The 20172-nt window shown below is 55.8% G+C and overlaps 1 protein-coding gene across 3 annotated transcripts in view; it reads right to left on the reverse strand.

The window, feature by feature from the left end:
* The window catches only part of CACNA1G (calcium voltage-gated channel subunit alpha1 G), a 108362-nt gene that overhangs the window by 80360 nt on the left and 7830 nt on the right, over window positions 1–20172 (reverse strand). For all 3 annotated transcript variants that reach the window (XM_040649894.2, XM_040649886.2, XM_040649884.2), the window contains exons 2-3: window positions 3690–3801; window positions 3473–3606 (exon numbers count right to left, since the gene is read on the reverse strand). In XM_040649894.2, coding sequence (XP_040505828.1) covers window positions 3473–3606; window positions 3690–3801 — 246 coding nt within the window. The remainder of the gene's footprint in view (window positions 1–3472; window positions 3607–3689; window positions 3802–20172) is intronic.

Consider the following 20172-nt stretch of genomic DNA (forward strand, 5'->3'; position numbering starts at 1 on the left):
CTGGGGAAGCTCAAGGTGCAGGAAAATGCTTGGTGCTAAATAGAACAGCTTCGTACCAAGCGCTGAGCCTCAGATGCCGGAGTGTCTCAGAGAGAAAGCAGAGCATTTAGGACTTTCTAAGAACACAAAGAGCATCTGCACAGCCAGACACACCTGGAGTGCAGTGGGATTCTCTAAGGCACCGCTGGAATCTTTGTGCTCCTCCCAGAGGAAGGCTCCAGAGACAGACAGATGGACAGACAGACAGATAGGCAGACAAGGTGTACAAGGGACAACTCATTGCTGTCCTGCCTGGGGACAGCTCTGGGCTTCCTCTCATGTGGAGGAGATGCAGAGGGCTCCGAGCTGCCCCCCAGCTGGGACGTGGAACAGCTGGTGACAGGAGCCAGGTGACAAGAGCGGGTGACAGCCACTGCACACACCGAGCTACACAGCACAGCATCCCCAGAGCGGGCAGAGAGCTGCTGCTATCTACAAAGCACAGTGACCGGTGGGTAATATTAACCCACGGAAAAGACAAAGGGAAATGGCTTTTGTGGTGTCACACCTTCAAAAAGCCACGGTGACATTTTCTGCCGGCCCGCACAGGCACTGCTTTCTGAGCCTGGCTGAGGGCTGCCTTCAGACAGCAGGGCATGGAGCAGAGCTCTGTGCCACGGCCACAGCTCGGGCTGCTCCTGCCTGCCGGGGCTGAGGTCAGAGCTGCAGAGCCGCAGGCAGAGCACAGCTCGAGGCTGCGCTGCGGGTGATGGGTGTGCAAACAGAGGGGATGGAAAAGCAAAAACCTGATCACGTCTCCTTAGCAGGCTTCTATAGGAGCTCCTACAGAGAAACAGCCCTTGCTTCACCATCACGCCTTTCTCTTGTCATCGCTTTTCGGCAGTTCATGAGTCTGTGAACAACTGCTCTCAGGGACAAAGCATGGGAAGAGCAAAACTGAAATCCCACTCTGAGCACCTCGAGAACTCACTGAGAGCAGCAGCCACCGCAACCCAACCAGACTGCAGCGCTGCTTCCACGGGAACAACTCAAACTTCCCACTCGTCCTGTGCTTTCCTCGCTCTCTTTTTATGTTTTAATTAAAAACAAATATAAAAGAGTAAGTTCTGTTACTGATGTGCATTAAGTATAACACAGCTTTTACATACAGCCCGAGAGAGTTCCTCTGTGCCCAGCACAGCCCAATCCAGGCAGGGGGTCTGCGCTGTGCTCTGCACTGCAGGCAATGCGAGGCAGAGTGGGCAGGAAGCACTGCAGACCCAACCAAAAACGTTGGGGCAGCAAAGGGAGAAAGAAGAAGTGTCTGCTCAGAAGAGGCTGCCAGGCCCTGCTTCTCCTCAGCTGTAAGCAAAGCATTTCAAGTGTTTAACTTGGGAAGAAAGTGCTTTAAGAGCACTGTCCCCATTACAGCAAGTGCAGCACAAACAGACACTCCACCAAACACTGCTGGATCGCAGAGCTACGGCAGAGCCACGCCGCTCTGACAGGGCATGGATGGAGCACGGCTCCAAGAGGGGATGGAGCACAGCCCCAAAAGGGGATGGATGGAGCACGGCCCCAACAAGCAGGAATGCAGAAATGCAGACACCGAGTACAGTCTGATGACCTTCAGGTGCTCCTTGCAAACGCACACTCTCCAAACTCTCTCCTTCACAGTAACAGTACATAACAGAGTGGTGCATCACATTTTCCCCCTTTTCCCCATAACCCACAGCCGAAACCGCTTTTTGCTGAGTTTTGATAACACAGCGCTCTGCTCATCTGCTGCAAGTTTCCCTGTAATTACAGAGATATGTTGCAGACATCACACTCTCTACAATTAGTCCTAATTGCATTACATTGTCACAAAGAAGTCATTTATTCTCCACGAGCTCACGAGATGGCTCTGGACAGTTTAACAGAGCTGAATAGCACTCAGTGGCACAGCATGGCCAGCACTGCTCACCCAGCACCTCCTGGGCCAACATACAAGGAAGGGCTTCTGCACCACAGCCCCAACAGGCCAGGGGGTCTCAAGGAGGAAGATGAAATGCCACCTCTTTCATTTTAATTTTTTCTTTCCTTTTGGAAGCAAACCTCTCCTGAGTCAGCTGCGGTCATCAGGGGTCTCTGCAGGAGCTCTGCCCACAGCGGGAACTCAATGCAGAAGTGGGGCTGCTGTTTTGCCTCATCCTATTTCCAGGAGGTTCCGGGCTGGAGGAGATTTAGGGCAGGCTCTGATAGGCAAAGGATTGTCTGAAGCCTTGATATGAGACCATAGTAAGGACACTGCTCCTTTTATGGGGTTCCTAGCACCAAGGACTGGAGCATCACTCCGGCGCACGCTCTCCTCTACAGCTCGGCTCTGGAATATTCCCCAGTTCTCCCCCAAGGAATGGTCCAAGCACCGCTGCCCCCTGACTTCACTTGGCTGGGACCTGACCTCTTCGGTCCTATCCTTAAGATGTCTTCTCCCATTCACACAGCTGTCCCCAGCACTTGGCACAGGGGGGACAGCGAGGGCCCCCAGGACAGCAGTGCTGCTGGAGCAGGAGGATGGGGGAGGTGGGGGCAGAGCAGTGGGACCCGCAGCCTTCAGCCATTCAATCCTCTGTCAGCTGAACCGCTTCTGACAGAGCCCACATGGGAACAGTCCACGCACACAGAGCAAAGCCTGATCGTTTAGCGAGAGGCAGAGCTGACCGGGCAGGAGGCCAGAAAAAGAGATAAAGAGGAAACTGAAATCTCATGGCCCCTGCAGCAATGAGTTCCCAGAGAGGCACTGGGAGACCCGGCACCTCTGTACTGGTGGCACTGGGTCATGCTGCAGTGTCCCCAGCAAGGGGCTGCCGGGCCACAGGCAGACATCTGCTGACACCTTCTGATGGGAAATGTCCCAGTGTGGGGGGACCCTTTCCAGGAACATGCAGTCAATTCGATCCACAGCTCTATCAAAAGGGGGAAATGCCGATTTCCCCAAGGTAACTCCGGGCTCTCGGAGGAGGGAGGGCTGGTGAGCAGTTCCAGAGCCAAAGCAGCTCAGCGCCCTGGCTGGGGGCCAGGCACTTTTCATGTGGATTCCCAGCCCCAACCAGGAGGTGCTCGGCTGCTGGAGGAGCCCTAACTCAAACCAGGTGCCTCAGGAAGGAAACCGCTCCAACAGGCAAACTCAGCCGCTCTCCCTCAAAAACAACACAGAGGGCAATCACGCACATCTCACTGAAATGACCTCCCTGGAAGGCAGCTCTGTGCTTCAAACGAAACGCTGACCTCCCTTGGGCAGACTGCATGGAACCCAAACCGCAAGCACGGCACACGAGCGGGACGGAGATCGCCGCAGCGAGCGGCTCTTCCAACCAAAGGGCTGTAGGATGCTGGGATGGATGCCAGCAGTGGCCGTGACGCCCAGCGGGAGCCCCGCACTCACCCCACACAGCAGCCGCACCGCAGCCCCCACCCCACTGGCTCCTGAGGACACGCTCGCCCGGCTCACCCCGCGATGACGATGAAGAAGTCCAGGCGGTTCCACGTGTCCCCCAGGTAGCACTTCTTCCCAAAGATCCCCAGCGCGATCATCTTGACTATCATCTCCACGGCGAAGAAGGCAAAGATGAAGTCATCAAAGCTCTGCAAAAGAAACAGAGCGGGGATGGGGGCAGTCGGCACAAACCCGACCGCAGCCGCAGCGCTCGCACGGCGCAGCTCAGTACCTGCAGGATGCGGCAGCGCGGTGAGTCGCAGGCGATGTCCTCGCAGGGGTGGAACATGCCCAGCGTCACGCAGTTGAGCAGGATCACCAGCATGCTCACACGCTCAAACCAGCTGCGTGGGGAGCGGTCAAGGAAGCGCAGCACCGGGCACCCGCATCCCTCAGCCCGGAACTCCGCACCGCAGTCCCGGTTTTATCCCCAGCGTGATGGATAGGGAACGGCAGAGGGCAATGCACCCCGTGTGCCACCTGTGACACCCCAAGAACCACCCCCCGTTGGCAGCACAAGCACCAAGTGCCACACGCCTGTCATAAAATGACTCTCAAAGTTAAGCACGCCTTCCTTTCTCCAATGTATTTCCTTACCCCTCCTGCCCTGCCCTCCTGTTGGTACCTGGCGCATAGAAGCTGCAATGTGCAGACAGGAGCAGTCAGTGCTGAACCAATGCCGGCTCCTCGCCTTCCCAGCAGGGTGCTGCCAGCAGCCACGTTCCCCTGCTTTGCTGTTGGGATCCCGAATACCAACTGATGGCTTATTTTCCCCACGGTGACAGCAGTGGTTACTGCAAATGTGGAAATGCTATAAAATCAGAGATGCATGGCAGGAGTGCTCGCTGCTGATATGATGGATTAAAAAATTAAATTAAAAGAACGATATAAACTTTTAGGGGGAGAGAAAAAAACCACCACACCATTAATTTCTTCTCTTGACATTTTACAGAAAAGCACTTTAACAACATTACAATTTTCTATTAACTATGTCACAGCTTATCCCAGGGGCGTTCCCCCGAAGCCAGCGACCGAACCGCTCATTCCCAGCCCAAATTAAGGCCGTCAAAGCCATTAACCTAACAAGCGAGGGGCCCGGCAGCGCCCAGCCCCGTGCTCAGAGCACAGCTGGAGCCAGGACGGGCTGTGCGCATCCCTGCTATCCCGGGCACAACGACCTGCATTGCTGCAGAGCGCGTGCTGAGTGCGCACATCCATCCAGACCACCGAGGGCAGCAGGATGTAGAACCACGGAGCGAAGGCACAGAGCCACAGAGCCCTGGCAGCGGGCACAGAGTGCCAGCAGGGAATTCCCAGCTCCGGGCAGGGCTGGGTGCAGCAGGGGCACCTCGGCACACAGGAGCTGTGGGTGCGTGTGCCTGCACTGCCCAAGGGGTGATGCCACGGGACGGCCCCGTGTGAACTCCTGCACAATCACACGGGGCTGAGTCACCGCCCGGTGCTGGCAATCTGGGTCGTTCAATCCGGAGAAATGTTTACAAGCTGTTGGAAGAGAAATTCCGACTGCCAGGTTGCGGCGATGGGCCGGGACGTTTATGCCAAATATAGCCCTGCAGGGGCACCGCTGCGGGCGAGCGGGGTGCTGCGGCAGCATGCCCAGCTCAGGGGACTCAGAACGCATCTGCCAGCACCCCCAGCTCTGCCCAGCCCTCGAGGAAAGGAGTCATTAAAAACCCACCAAACAGCGAGATCCCAAATTGGCGACAGAATGAGTGAGCGTCTGACAAGGGCTGCGCGAGATGCTCGGCACGGAAGTGAGGAGGCTCAGCGGAGCCCACGGGGTCGGACGGGAGCCTGGAGAGCCAGACGGGCAGATGGAGCTCCGGCACTCCGCGCTCCCGCCGGGAGCTCAGCCCTCCTCGGGCGGCCACAGCCCGCAGTGTCACACATCCACCGCTGTGCCGCCCCGCCCCGGCCCCGAACAAGCATCCCCTGGCGCACCGCCTGCGGAGCGTGACGGGGCTCTATTTGCTGATGGCATTTATTCCTCCCAGCTTTAATGCAGAGGCACTTATCAGCACGGCACTGCCTCTGGCAAGTGCATTTCGGCCCAATATAACACTTTCTCCTGATTTAATGTCCCCAGGATGGGACAGGGAAGGGAGCGCAGGGCAAATGTTAACGTGCAGCTGGGAGATCGGAGCGTTGGGGGTTATTTTTTACATTTTTCTGCCTTTTTTTTTTTTTTTTCCAGCTGAATGAAACGTTAAGCTCTTTCTTCTGCTAATGGGATTTCCAGAGCTGCACAAAGTGCTGATGGCTCCGGCTTTGTATCGCCGTTGTTTGAACCCTGGGGCTGACAAAGGCGAACTTCAATTAGCAGGAGGTGCTGTGCTGGATGCTGCACTGGCAGCAAAGGGGCAAAGCCGTGCGGGGACGCGGGCTGGGGAGCCCCACACGGCCAGCACCAGGCGATGGCTCTGGGCCACCACCCGGTGTCCCTGGGCTCCCCAACCCCCCCAGGCGGTGCTCAGCGAACGACCCACACCCATACACACGATGCACGGTCACTGCAGCCCTCTGCATGCCACGGAATGTCCGACCCCCCCCCCGGGTTCACTCACCCCACCACCATCACACCTAGAACCACACCGTTTCACCACGAGCAGCAGTGCTCCATTTCTGCCACAGTGACACATCCAGCACTTTTGCCATCACTTCCCTCTTGCAATTTAGAACAACCAAAGCACAATGAGAAGGTAAATCCCCAGAAGTCAATTTCTCACTGGAATGGAACCTTCGCCCCCAACAAACGCCCTCGAGCCCCGCGCTACACCTGCACACGCACGGCCGAGCACAACCTGTGGTAATTAAGAGGCAAGAGCCCGAGATTCAATTAGCCAGAGCTCTCCAGCTTAATGTAATCAACAGAGGAAGATATTGCATTATGTTTGCTGTGATTCGGTTGCAGAAGTTGGGATTAAATTCTGCAGCAATGAATTAAAGGGCTGTGGCTGGAGGGCAGCAGCCGCCTGCTCAGCTCAGGGACAGCATTGGGCATCGCCCCGTGCTCTGCACGGCCTGTGGGGCACAGGAGCTGTCAGACAAACGTGCAGAAAGCATGGATGAAGCCTGGAAAATTTTGTGCAAATGCAATGTGAGAATTGGGTTGAAATGTGACAGCCTTCCCCTGCAGTGTCACCGATCCCAACAGCTTAGGAGCGACACCGGGATAAGCTGCAGACGTTAATGAGAGCGGGGTTTGAGGCTTCATTCACATCATCAATTCCAGAAATAGAGCCTTTGACAAGAGCATAATGGGACTTCCAGGGCCTGGCCTTTGGGGGAGAGGCGAGCGGCAGCACTAAGATCCTAAAACATTAATTTGGGCCGTTTGCTCAAAGTGCTCGCAGAATTAATCTGCATTGTGGGTGCAAATAAGAACCCATTCCCTGCTCTGGCTCTGAGCGCCCCGCCAGCAGGAGGAGGGCTGAGCATCACATCCCACGGGGCGGCCATAGGGGTCTGCTTTGGTGGGCACAGTGGTGATGGATTGGTGGTTGGATGAGGGGATATTAACAGACTTTTCCAACCTCAGTGTGTCCACAATTCCTACACAACCCCACACATTTTGTGGCACTTTGGTTCATTTTCTGAACACCATTCCACTCCCAAAAGCTGCAAAGTGCCCCCCAACGCCACCAACACCCAGCATAGCACAGCACCTTCCCCATCCCTCTGCAGGAAAGCAGGACTGATTTAATAGGGGAAAATGAGAATCTCTGGGAAGAATCACCTCAATTACCCTTTCATTTCCCCCCGGCCGCGCAGCCCGTGCTGGCAGTGGGGCCGGGAGCTTCTCCCCACATGGGGAAGGCAGCACTGCGCAGTGCAGGAGGGCCATGCAGGCGGTGGGGAGAGGAAGGATGCTGCTGTTAAGGGGATGGAGTTTGATGAAAAAGATATTTTGTCAAAATAAAAAAAAAACCAAAACCCGACACGGCTCTAATTTCCCTCACTGTTTCAGAATTGTTCCTCCTTTGCCTTTTAGATTTGTACGTCAAGCTTTTCTCCAGCAACCAAAAGGGTTTAAAATCTTACTGCTTACAGAGGAGAAAATGAAGATAAAAGAGCGCAGCGAGCTGAGTGCCTTGCATAATCCCCAAACTTCGGGAGCCGGAGCTTTTAAGCACAGCCCTACATCTCCCCTCCATGAGCTGCCGGGGGGGTGGCACAGCTCGGGGGCTGGCACTGATTTGGGGGCTGTTTTGTTAGAAAACCAATGAATAGAATCGAATCTCTGGCCGGAGCCTCACAGCGTGAATTCAGCCCTCTCCTCCTCCTCGCCCCATGGGTGAGCATGGGAAAGCCAAGCAGAAACACTCAACCTCACTCCCTCTCCATTCCCATTGCTGTTTTCACACCTTCTGGTGACAGCATGGGACAGGTGGCCCTCCCACGGGTGGGACGGCGTGGGCAGGAGCTGTGCTATCCCACTGGGAAGCCCTGATGACCAGCGCGTGCCATTGGGCACAGTGTTGGCTTAAGCAGCAAATCAACACAAACACTTCCAGCTCCCACAGTGTGCCAAAGCCATCCTTGTGCACCATGATACTCCTAAGGCTTCTCCCAGCAGCCCTTAAGAAGTGCACAGTGGATACACACAACCCCCAGATATAAACATATCTAAATGCACTGCCCCTTCAAAATGCCCTTAATGCCCCTGGGAAATGCAGCATGCAGAGAGCGCCAGTGCTCTCTTGGGAAAGGCCTCACTGCAAAGCCCCATTGCTGCCCACTTGTAAGCACGAGACCACAAATCACAGCTGTCCCCACAGCAGGGCTCCCTGACAGCCACACCAGGATGCTTGGGATACACCATCCCTGATCCAGCTTGCTGCATTACCCAAGACAAAACCGTTATGCAATGCTCCCTAAACAGTCACGGTGAAACCTTTACAACATCCCACACCAACACATCGTTGGGATATGTCACATATTTGTCTTATTTTGTTCCTTCTTTGTCCTTTTTTTAGTCTCCTACTTTTTCCCCCTTGGAAGTACGCTGGTTCCCATGGAAACAATGATGTTATGGGTATGGACAGAGCTCCGGTGACGTCCACAGGTTGGGTATAAAAGCAGATTTATGTAACACTGAGGAATAATGGAGTGGCAGAGGGCTCACTGTGGCCACGCATATGGCACAGTGCTTCCATTCCCGGGACTCCTCTTGGTCAGACGGGTTTGGCACCAACTGAGCAGGGAGGAACGAGAAGAGGAGATCCCGAAGGCAGGGGAAGGTGGGCCGAGATGGATGCAGAGATGCCCTCAGTGCCTGCCCAGGGGCGGCAGGAGGCGGCGCAGCAGTGGGGTTGGGCTGAGGCTGCACGCTGCATGTGAGGCCCATGAGCACATCGTTCAGTGCCCAGACCTCCTGAGGGGGAGCAGCTCTGGGGCATTTCTGAGCAAACACCTTTGTTTTCACCTCACCGTAGCTCAGCATTGCCCCCACCACTACCTCACGCTTTCACCAACAGCATCCTCCACACCCCACCAAGCCAAGGCTCTGCACACCACTGTCTTCCTACAGGTGATGGAGCTCAGCCCCTGAGTTCGGTCCATTTGCACTCTACAGACAGAGAGCCGCAGTTTGGGGATCGCAGAGAAGGAAGTGGAAGGGATGCGGCGGCGCAGCGACATTCAGCTCCAGCAGACCTGGCAGCCCACGGCTGCAGCCACATCTGCACAGCGCTCCCTCCCCTTTCCCACCCTGATATTTTAATCACAGAAGGGTATGAGCTCAAAACCCCCAAGGAAACCCTGCCAAGATCTGCAAAAAGCTCAGAGGACAAATCCAAGGACAAATCCGGCACCGTTTTAACCCTATGGGCCGAGATAGGGCAGACACCACAGGAACCAGGCAGCTAAAGCAGAGCAGGGGACGAAGACCCCATGCCCCCTCCTTTCCCCCACACTGCCACCAGAGCCGTGCCCTGGGGGCACCATTCTGGGGCTCTCCTCCCTGCGGCTCCAGCGTTGCCACAACAATGGCAATAACGGCAGTGACAGCATCCTTGGGGGCCGTGCATAGGCACCGAGCCCTTCCCAATTAGCTGCTGCATTAATTGGTGCTGGGCATGGTTTTCCATAGGCGTGCAAAGGAATACAGCGCTGGGGTGACTCAAGGTACCCACAAAGTTTTGGCTACTTCTTCTGACCCAGCTTCAAATGAATTAAAAAAAAAAAAAGATGTTTACGAAGCCTGCATGTGATGACGAGTTTCCAACTGGACTGCTTCAGTGTTCCACTTGGAAACAGAGCCAACATTTCCCTTCTAAAAAACATATCAACAAAAAATACAATATTTCATTGCAGGTTAAGTACTTAATTAGACAGAGGCCATCCTGCACGCTTAAGATTTTCAAGTCTAAGACCAGAAACAAATAACATTTGCAGCACACACGATGCAGAGCTCCCATACCCGGGTGAGCACCGTGATGCTGTCAGCCCACCACGGCCGCACAGAGCTGGGCCCCTCGAGCACCAGCAATCACAGCAACAGTTATAGAATCGTACAACATCAAAGTTCATCCAGTTCCAACGCCCGTGCTGCAGGCAGGACCATGCGCTGGTTCAGCACCTCACTGCTCCTGCACACACATCTGTGGCCTCTGTGGGAACCCATTCAGTAGCGGTTCACCACAGAGGAGGGGGAAGGAGGCAGAGCAGAGGTGAGGAGCGGAGCAGAGGCACACAGCCACTGAGAGCCGGCATCGTCACCCCACCAGCATACAGCTGTGGCGCAGAGCTCAGCTCCAGGCACCCGCCAGGCGTTCTGCTTGGAGCACTACAAACACCACCCTCACCCAATCCACCTCAGGACTCAAATCTGAGACATTTTCTTCTCATTCAGGGGGATGAGGGCTCCTCGCTCTGCTCTACGATGTGAGCATCTGCACACACAGAGCTTGTTACAGAGAGCCCTGCCTGCTGGCAAGCCGCAGCAAGCCCCAGCACCCAACAGGGACACACAGCCCACCCCCGGACACACCACGGACAAGGACAGCTGCAGGTCGGCACCAGGCAGGAGCGGCGCAGCCCCAGCAGCACCAGCACAGAGCTGGGGTGGATTCTGCTGCAGGAGGGAGATGTGCTTTAAAAATTCATGCGGAACAAAATAATCTCCAGAAAATAAAAAGCACAGCTTCTCTTCCATTAATAACAAATCATGAGCTTCGCTGAAACGGCTGCAGCCTCCACTGCCTCACCTGTCCCTGCTGCTCCCCCCACTTCTCACCTCCACTCTCTGCTCAGGATCAGGCAGCAGAGCTCTGCCCCCCCCCCCCCCAAGCCCACGGCCGCATCTCACTCCAACCCCAGCAGATCAGGAGGCAGCACATGAAGGCAGCAGGCAGGGGATCAGGCGGTGACCCCTCACCGGCAGCTGCCTGCGGTCCCTGCCAGGCCAGAGCTGTGCCCACAGCCGGGCTGGTTGGAGCCCAGAGCGCAGCCCAGCACCGCCACAGCTCTGTTGCACACAGTGGGGACAGGAGCACTCACCATCCATTTGCACCTCATAAAATTCTCATTGCTTTCGCCCGTAATGAGTGCAGTGACCGCACCGCCGCTGATTAAAAATACCATTATTTCCAAGCAGCCTCCTGAGCGCAGCATGGACAGTGCTGCCCAGGGGTCTCCTTTAAGGAAAACACCATATTTTGCTCTTACCACCAAACAATAATTTTGTATTGCTTACTGATGGCATTTCATAGGTTGGGATGCAGTGGCAGCACCAAGAGCCCCTGCCACGTCCTCCTTCCATCGCGCTGCAGGCGGGGGCTGCTGAGCCAGCAGAAGCGGAGCGCACAGCGCTCACCTGGGTGCAACGCGGCCGCTCGCGCTCTGCAATGCATTTCTCCCACTGAGGCTCAAAGGAATCAGCCCGTCCCAGGTTCCACCCCAGAGACCTGACCAGGGGTCTGCTGAAAGCGGGCCGCTCGTCCAGGTGCTGAGCTACGGACTTCAGCCAGCTAAAATTAGCCGGAAAGCTGCGCTCATTGCGCTCCCTCAGCCCATGGCTCAACTTCTAAAACCAGCCGGGAGAAGAAAAATTGTTCCTCTCCGACCCTTTGGAGAGCACTCGGAGATCTCGGGCTGACAGCGCGGATCGGTGCAGACGTCTTCATTACTCTTCCCCTCCGTGGAGCGGTGTTAAATTTTTCTCCATATAAAGTCATTTTCTAAATTAGGTGAAGACGGTGAGTTTTGCGCTGGGCACATGTGGATATTTTTATAAAATGTTTAAAACTTCCCGTCTGACTTTTCGTGCCCTTGAAGGACGATGCACCAAATTAAACCTCCCCGTGACCCCATTTCGTGCCACGTTTGAGTACTCCCGAGCAAGACTTTGCCATGGAGCAACACCAGCACATTCACTTTGCCGGGGGTGAAAACGGCAACATTTGGTGCTTGGGGTGTGCGGGGCTGGGGGGAGTCTGGGACAGCCCCCAAAGATCCCAATGGGATCCCAATGGGACTCCAGGTCCTGTTGCTGCTCCCGTGGGCCAGCAGTGGGTGTGGGGTGGTGGCCCCTCCCATGGGTCCCACAGCCACAGGGCAGCTCCAGCCGCTGCCTGGGAAAGGACGAGCGTGGTCACATGCTGAGGACGGGGTCACAGGGCTTGCAGGCTGCAGCGGGCGCTTAACCCTTGGAGTGCCCTCCCGGGGGTGGTGATCCTCCAGGCATGGGGTCGCAGCTTTACAGGGAGAGGGCATGGAGCTGCCCCGGGTGGGAGATACATCCCCCGCTGCATGGCGAGCTGCTGTCACCTGCCCACGTGGATGGAGGGGGACAGAATGCCATCAGGGGAGCAGACCCTGGCTGGGACACGGAGTGGGGACAGAGCCGAACGCCAACGCAGAAGTTTTATATCTCCAAAACAACTTCCTGCCCCGAGATCTTTGTATTTTTAACGTTGCTACAGCATTATAAATACCCACCAGGTAGGACACTTGCCTGCAAGCTGTGGGCTCGTGCTCCAGCCCAGGGCAACTTCATCGCGTGGCTCTGAGAGGCACTCACAGCAGCTGGAGGGCACAGGGAATCCTCTTGGAATATCATCTGGTGCATCCCTGTCCCACTGACAGCCCCATCCCACAGTGGGGACTGAAGCAGCCATAGGAAGGATGGCTCACATAGCATTGCACGTTCAGAACTATACTACGGAGTCTCACTTCTGTTCCAAGGAGGTCCACAAGTATACAAATGCCCCAAGCACTGGAAAATTCAAAGGCAGACCCAGGGGAAAGGCACAAGGATGGGAGCCCAGGGGCACTTTCCATCCCCTCTGTGGGCACCTGGGGATGGAGTACTTGCCACCTGATTCCCACAGGAGCAAAGAAAATTGGGTATGGGCCACAGAAAGCTCAGAACTGAGCCCTGCAGCTGCTCACAGCCAAACCCAGTTCTCAGAGCCTTCGGAGGTCAGGAACCCGCAGAGTGAGCTACGTGTCTGCATCAAAGGCAACCACCATCGGAGCCCTCCAAATAACGCACGCAAACAGATGGTTTGCAAATAAACAGAGCAAGCCAAAAATCACCAGCAGAAGTGACAGGGGAAGGAATTCTCTGTGCTCAGAGAAAGTTGCGATCCACTTGTGGGCAGCCCAAGGAAGGAATGCGGTGACGTCGGTCAAGGCAGTATATGAGCTCAATTATTCACAAGGAATTATTGGCCCCACTCTAAGGGGGGTGAAGGAAAGCAGCACCAAAGGCTCGGTGCAGAGCGGTGAGCTCCACTGCTGGGGATGGAGCAGGAGGCACCGCCGCCTCCACCCAGAGGTGCGGGAGCCCCAAACACACCCCGAGCACATGGGCTGCCACCCTCCCACACCCCAGCTCTGCTCCTGGCCCTGTGTGAACGCCGCGCGGTGCTGCTTTCCCTTCCTCAGGGCCATCACTCCCAGGGAGCCACTTCCTCTGCAGTGACGTGACCACATTCCCCCGAGGGCTCAGCTGCCCCGGGAGCCATTCTCAGGCCCATAAAACCGCAGCTGGGCCGGGGGTGGCTCAGGGATGGGAGCAGTGAGGACGCAGAGCCCATCCCATCGCACAGTGGCACGGGATAAGCAGAGTGCTGTTTGGCTGTTCCTACAACACAGCTTGTGCAGAATGTGAACCCGCTCCCTGGGGTTATTATTAGAAGCAAGATATTTAAATCAGAAAGTGAAGCTGCGGGATGTGCCAGGGCTGAGCTCGGACCCATCCCGTCCCATCCCCATCAGCTCCATGCAGTTTATGGGGCCCTGGGAAGCAGAAGGGCCGCTCTGTTGGCAAACTCCACCCGGGGAAAAAACAGGTGCTACAGAACAGCAGCTGCCAAGATAAAGTTATAGAGATACATCAATATTTTAAAAAGGAGAAAACAAAACTGTGGGAGCATCGGGAAGGTCACAAGTGGTGGGATTGAAGGCAGAGAGTTTCCAGTTGCCAATCCCCATATCACATCAGTGTTAGGGGACACTGCAACACCCACACTGCAGATGGGGACACTGATGCTGGATGGATCCTCAGGGCTTCTGACTCCCTGGGACCCCACACCTCAGAGCACTGATGGATCCCTGCAGACCCCAGAAGCAGTATGCAGGCAGAGTGGGGCTGGCAGCCCCCTGGGTGAGGGTCCCAATCACATTCCACCCCCTCCCCACGGCAACACACAGCTCATGGGATGCACGCACCAGGAGATGCTCCCAGCACTGCTTTCTCTTCCAGCCCCACATTTCATCTCAGGAAGGCCAAAACCTCTTGGGTCTTCCAGCAGCTGCGCTGAGCCCATGCAGACATTATCTGTTAACAAGAAGGGTTTGGGCAGAAGGGACCTGCCAGCCCTGAGGTCCCAGCATCATGCAGATACAGCAACCTATTGGCACGCCACGCTCCTTCCCTCCACCCTCCCTGCTGACTCCTTTTCATTGCTCCTCATATCTCTCCAACATAAATATTTTGGCTTTTTCCTCCTCCCCGCAGTAACCCACACGCTATCAGCAGCACTGGGGCCATCCTCCAACTAAAGGCAGTGGTGATGCTCTGCAGGATCCCCAACACAAACTGACCCAGCATCCCAAAACCACCCCAAAATTCCACACATGGCACAGCACACTGCAGCCCCATCACCATTATCTGCTCAGCAGCCCTCATTTAAATGCAAGCCCTGCACGCCAGCTCCCTTAGAGCAGCCACCAAGCAGTGAGGGAAGGAGCATTCATGGAGCTGTGTGAGATCTCCCACAGCCCTGCTGCTCAGGGTCACCCCTGGCCATGCTGCTGGGGCTCAGCTGGCAGGAGGCCGTGGCTGCGCTGTGCTGCAGGGGGGTGAGCAGGGCCACGACATACACTGACAGTGCTTACTGTCCACTCCCCACAACCACACACTCCTGCAGCCCACCCGCCCGCCCGGTGCCGTCCCACAGCTGCAGCCCCATGCTGCAGGGACCCTGCACACAAGTCCTCGCCAGGAGGTGATGAGCAACAGGAGACCATCAGTGCTCAGAAAAGAGGAGGCACCCATGCAGCCCCTACATTGCCGGCGGCAGCTCTCCGACACTCCTGGCCATTTTCTAAGCATAATAACCCCAGGTGGGGCACAGCCTGGGATGGGTGCTGGCTCCTGCGCCCAGCTGCACTGAGGCCGTGGGAGGTGGGAAGGAGGCAGTGAGTGCGGCACTGATCCCAGCCAGAAATAACCTCCCAGCCCCGCAGGTTTTGCCACCTGTCCCCACCTTCCTCCAGCGCAGCCGGCAACGTCCTGGATTCCTAACCTGGAAAGCAGCGAGGCGGGGGCAGAGCTCTGCTCTTCAGGATGGTGTGAGGTGAGCTGCAGGCAGCCCAGGACAGGGACTGTCTCCGCATTATACCCAGCAACACCAGCAAATACTGCACTAGTTCAGTGCAAAAAAACACGTGTAATAACCACAATGGTTCTCCCCTCCTGCCCACCTTGGTCTCCAACACCGACTGTGGCCACAGGCTGCCCAGAATAGTGCTCCTACAGCACTGTGTGCAGCACCCATGGGCGCTGCTGCAGGGCAGAGTGTGCAGCTGAGAAGTGAGCAAGCAGCCCTTCCCCAGGGGGCTCATTGCTAACACAGTAATCTCTTCTGCCCACATGCATCTACTTGGAAGCGCAACAAAGGAAAAGCACAACGTGTTGGGTGCCAGCACCAGGCAGACCATGGCCCAACACAGCCAAATTCCAGCAGAGGGATGCTCGCACCCCGAGGTCTGGGAGATGAGCGGCTCACAGCAGCCCTTTGGGGGTACAAACACCAAACCTTCAGCCAACATCACAGTCCCCACCACAACCACCGCTCGCCCTGGGTTGGCTCCAAGCACAGCGTGGCGGCTCCGCGCTCCGATCCCTCGGCAGGGATGGATTAGTTCAGTCACGCAGCCCTATTGATTCGGGAGCATTAATTGGTCTTCACTGTTCAAACAACAACCTCAATTAGAGCCACTTCTCCTTTTTTCCTCTTTTTTTTTTTTTCCCCTGGATCTTTACCCTTGGCTCCATTTGTTTAAATACCAGAATACCTCCACCGGCCTTGGGGAGAGGCAGTGTTAACTGTACATTTGTATCCAATTTATGGCAAGGCTCTCTACAGCCTTAATGAACATTCCTCTAAAGAGGAGGAGGAAAAAAGGACACACACCCCATGCCATGTCCTGCTCTGCAGCCCCGCACTTCCCTCACCTCACCCCAGCCCGGTGCACAGCAGCCCTTGAAGTCACTCTGATTCTCATTATTTCCTTCTAGCGATTTCCCACTCACAGCATTCCAAGCCAAAGCCCAGGAGATGGTGGCAGGGTTTCACACTGAATTAAGCAGAGCTGGCTGCAGCCCTCACTGTGGCCAACGCTGCTCTGCTGTCCCCAGGCCCCACAGTGCTGGGTGACCCCAACCTCAGCCCCACTCCACCTGGGTCCCGCAGACCCCATGGGGTGAATCCCCCCACAGCAGCACCATGGTGAGAAGCCCTGCACTGACTCCTACCTGCCTGCCTTCATTTTTTTACAGGCTTGCTGATGGTTGAACAGAGCCCAAAGATTTTCAGCCCTGTACATAAAACATGTCGGAATTTGGAAGCTGATTTTTCAGGTCAGAGATGGGAAGATCTGGGGCATGTGGGCTTTGGAAGCTCACAGGCAGCACAGGAAGTGCAAAGCTGCCCCACACTGCAGGTTGGTTCTCCACCATGGACAACCAACACCACCCATGGATAAGCCACATGTAAAGGACCAACGTGCCAGCTCCATCCTGTGCCAGGGAGGAGTGGAAGGCAGCAGCAGGGACAGGGACCTCGCCACCCAGGGCAAGTTGTCCAGAGGTCTCCAGCATCCAAAGGACGTAAAAACGCACAAATACCCAATTCTTTTAGTTGTCGGGGCCACCAGCAGTCCCCACAGCACAGCTGTACATGGATGAAGTGTTCTGGGGTCAGACAGACCCACTGGACAGCACATGAGCCCAAGTCCTGCACAAAGCCAGCGAGACCTGAGCACTGCTGAGGGGTCCCCTACCTGGGACTCCCAGCCCCACGAATAACATCAGCCTGGTGGGGAAAAATGGAGGAGAAATGCTCAGCCTGTATGTTCACCCCCCAAAAAACACGACTAGCTCAGTTTACACCCTTTAAAACAAAAAACTGCCAACCTTCTCACAGCATCTGTGTTCATTTGCAGCAGCTTACAGAAGGCAGCTACTCACAAGCACTGGGGCCATGTGGTCGCAATGGCAGGTCTGCACCAACGGGCAAAGGAGGGCTGAGTGCATCCACAGGAAACCCTGCGACAGCTGCAAATGAATGAATTCCTGCGACTCTCAACCTGTTAGTGCAGAATCTTGGGAAAAGGACACATTTGAAACCATGCGGTGCCAGCACTGCACCCAGCACACGCACAAGCCTTGACGGGGTCCCATCATACAGTCCCACAACCCCATCCCACCCCACAGTGGGACCACCAGCCCTGCTGACCAGGAGCACATCACCAAGCCCACCAGATTACCAATTCAATTCACTTCCCCAAAGCCTGCAACCCTCGTGACAAACCACCAGACATCTCCCCCAGCCCCCAGCCCAGCCCTGTGCCCTCCTCACCATCCCAATTCCTGCTCCCGGCCCCGCAGCCCCCAGCAGGGTCACCTCAGGATAAACCCAGAGCAGAGATTTAACGCAGCGATGCTAAAAACCCACCCGGCCCGTTTCCATGGGTACGGGAGGCACATGTTGCTATGTGATGTTCGGTCCGTTGCCATGGAGATGGTGGGGATGTCACCATGCAGGGCTGATTAGTTGCCATGGCTCTTAAAAGGCGTTTGTCCTCTGGGGACCTCCAAGGACCACGGCTTCCCCTCTCTCTCTCAGATGCCATTGAGGTCCCCAGGACTGCGAGGCCACGGCGATGGGCAGCTCTGAGCTGAGATGGAGGCACTCGACCACACGTTGCTCAGCACATCCCCTGTCCTGCTTGAGCAGAGCATCCCAGCAACGGGGATCTGTGCATCACATAATGTGACAGTGCGGTGACACCCTCAGCAGCCCCATACAGCACCCTCAGCCCTACAGACAATGGGGTCAGGCTGTTTGCTGCTGGTGACCTTGTTCCTGGCTTCAAATCATCACACCTGACCCTGCTGATCCCAAACCACTTCCCAGCAGCTCATGGTGAGGTTTGCATGCGGCTGCATAAACCCCCGTGGAAAATACTTCTATGCTTTATTAAATAAATTAAAGGTATTATTTTCTCGTCATCTTGGTAGGCTTTCTAGGAAGGATATAATTTTTTTATTTAACTCCATTGGACAAAAAAATCCCCACAACCGAAAACCTACAGAAAGGTACATTATCCTGTAATGGAAAATTAGATTCCTCCTACACAATACTATAATGCAACTTAAATATAATATATAGGAATATAACACATTATTAAGTGGCATTGTATCTTTCTAGAAAGACCTACAGCATAAGATTCTAAAAATTACTCCAAAAACCTATGAGGTTTCCATCTAGTCCAGCTGGCTTCCTTTCTACTGCATTCTGCAAGACTCTTCTGAAAGGCTGAGGTTTTAATTGCATCTCCAAACAGTGCCACCATCTGAGAGTGCCTCCAAACACCTCCGGCCTCAGCAAACCCAAGTGGGGAACCCCTCAGTGGCCTTGGGATGGATGGACAGACAGGGGATGGATGGACAGACAGGGGATGGACGGACCCAGGGATGGTTGTGACATGGCTCAGTCCTGCACTCAAAGAGGTACCACTGATGCGCAGGGGCAGAGCTGCCCCATCCCTCAGCTTCACAGAGCCCGCACATTTTGCACTGTGCTGTGACCAATGCCACCCCCTCCTGCTCACCACCCCACAGACTGGGGGGGTCCAAGCAGCTGTCAGTATGTGCTCACGTGTGCACCCATCCCTCTGCAAAGTGGAATGGGTTAGGCATAAAAGTTGCCTCTAGCTGTTGCCATAGAGACTCCCTGGCTCAGCAGAGAAAACCCAAATCTTGTCAAAAACGGAAGAATTTAAGATTTTGATCAGAGAGGACACAGAGGAGGCCACGAGCATCGGTTCATAGCTTTGCCTCTGCGCTGCGCTCAGCAGCGGGCACCAGGAGCTACATGGGGAGTGGGGAGCTATAAAAACCAATGGGAAAGGCAACCCCCCCACAGCCCCCACCTGGGGAGGGCTGTAGATGTGGGCTCTGCCTGGGAATGGCGAGGTCCTGGCTTGGAGAAAACAGGGAGAAAAAAGCAGGAAGGTCCAAACGAGCCACGCAGAGGCTCAGTGCTGCTCTCCCCGTTGGCAGGCAGGGAACTGCAGCACAGCGCCAAGCGGCCGCGTCGCACTGCCTTCATCCACTGCCAGAGGAACAGCACCAAACCCAACAACACGAGCGAGGCAAAATATTTCCCGGAACCTCCACTGTTTCTACCACAAACTTCACCTCTCCGCCGGTGCAGCCAGCAGCGGGCGATGGAAAAAAAGTAAAACAAACACAGCAAAACCCGACCGCCAACACCACGAGGTGGTTTTGGGAGCGTGTTAACTCAGCAGCCACATCCTCCACACTCCCTCCTGACCCGAGTTCTGCTCTGACCGCAGCGCAGACAGCTCAGCACTCCGGCATCCCCGCCGGGCCGAGCGCTGCGGTGCCACCGCGTCCCCTTCTCCCACCGTTTGGCACCTGTGCCGGGATGGGGTGAGCCCTGAGGATGGGGCTGCAGCTCTTAGGGGATAACCACAGCGCTAAGGGAGAGCCGGCGCCAGGGGAGGTCGGGTCTGCGTCTGGCTGAGAGACACGGTTTGAGGAAGACCAAACCGAGGGACTTCCAGAAGGAGCGGCATTGGCTCGGGGAATATTGCTGTATGAGCTCAGCCTCTGCACGGGGATGGAAAAAATCACACAGCCATCTCAGTGGGAGGACGCAGCACGCAGCGGCACGAGCACAGGGTGACCGCTGCCACCACCCCGAGGGACACCGCCACAGAGCCCACGGCTGGGGGATGCAGACCCTGAGATGCCACCGGCAGGAAGGACCCCACGCTGCCCACCGAAAGCATCCCTCCCATCACACAGCAGGAAGGTGGCTTGGGCTTGAAGGCCATTGGGAGAGAAATTTCAGGGCATCTTTCTGTGCCTTTGCATTTCTTCCATACCACATTGTTTCACACCTGCCTTGCACCCCCCGTCCACTCCTGGG

The sequence above is a fragment of the Gallus gallus genome, chromosome 18, assembly GCF_016699485.2.
Source record: "Gallus gallus isolate bGalGal1 chromosome 18, bGalGal1.mat.broiler.GRCg7b, whole genome shotgun sequence".
NCBI classification, from domain to species: Eukaryota; Metazoa; Chordata; class Aves; order Galliformes; family Phasianidae; genus Gallus; species Gallus gallus.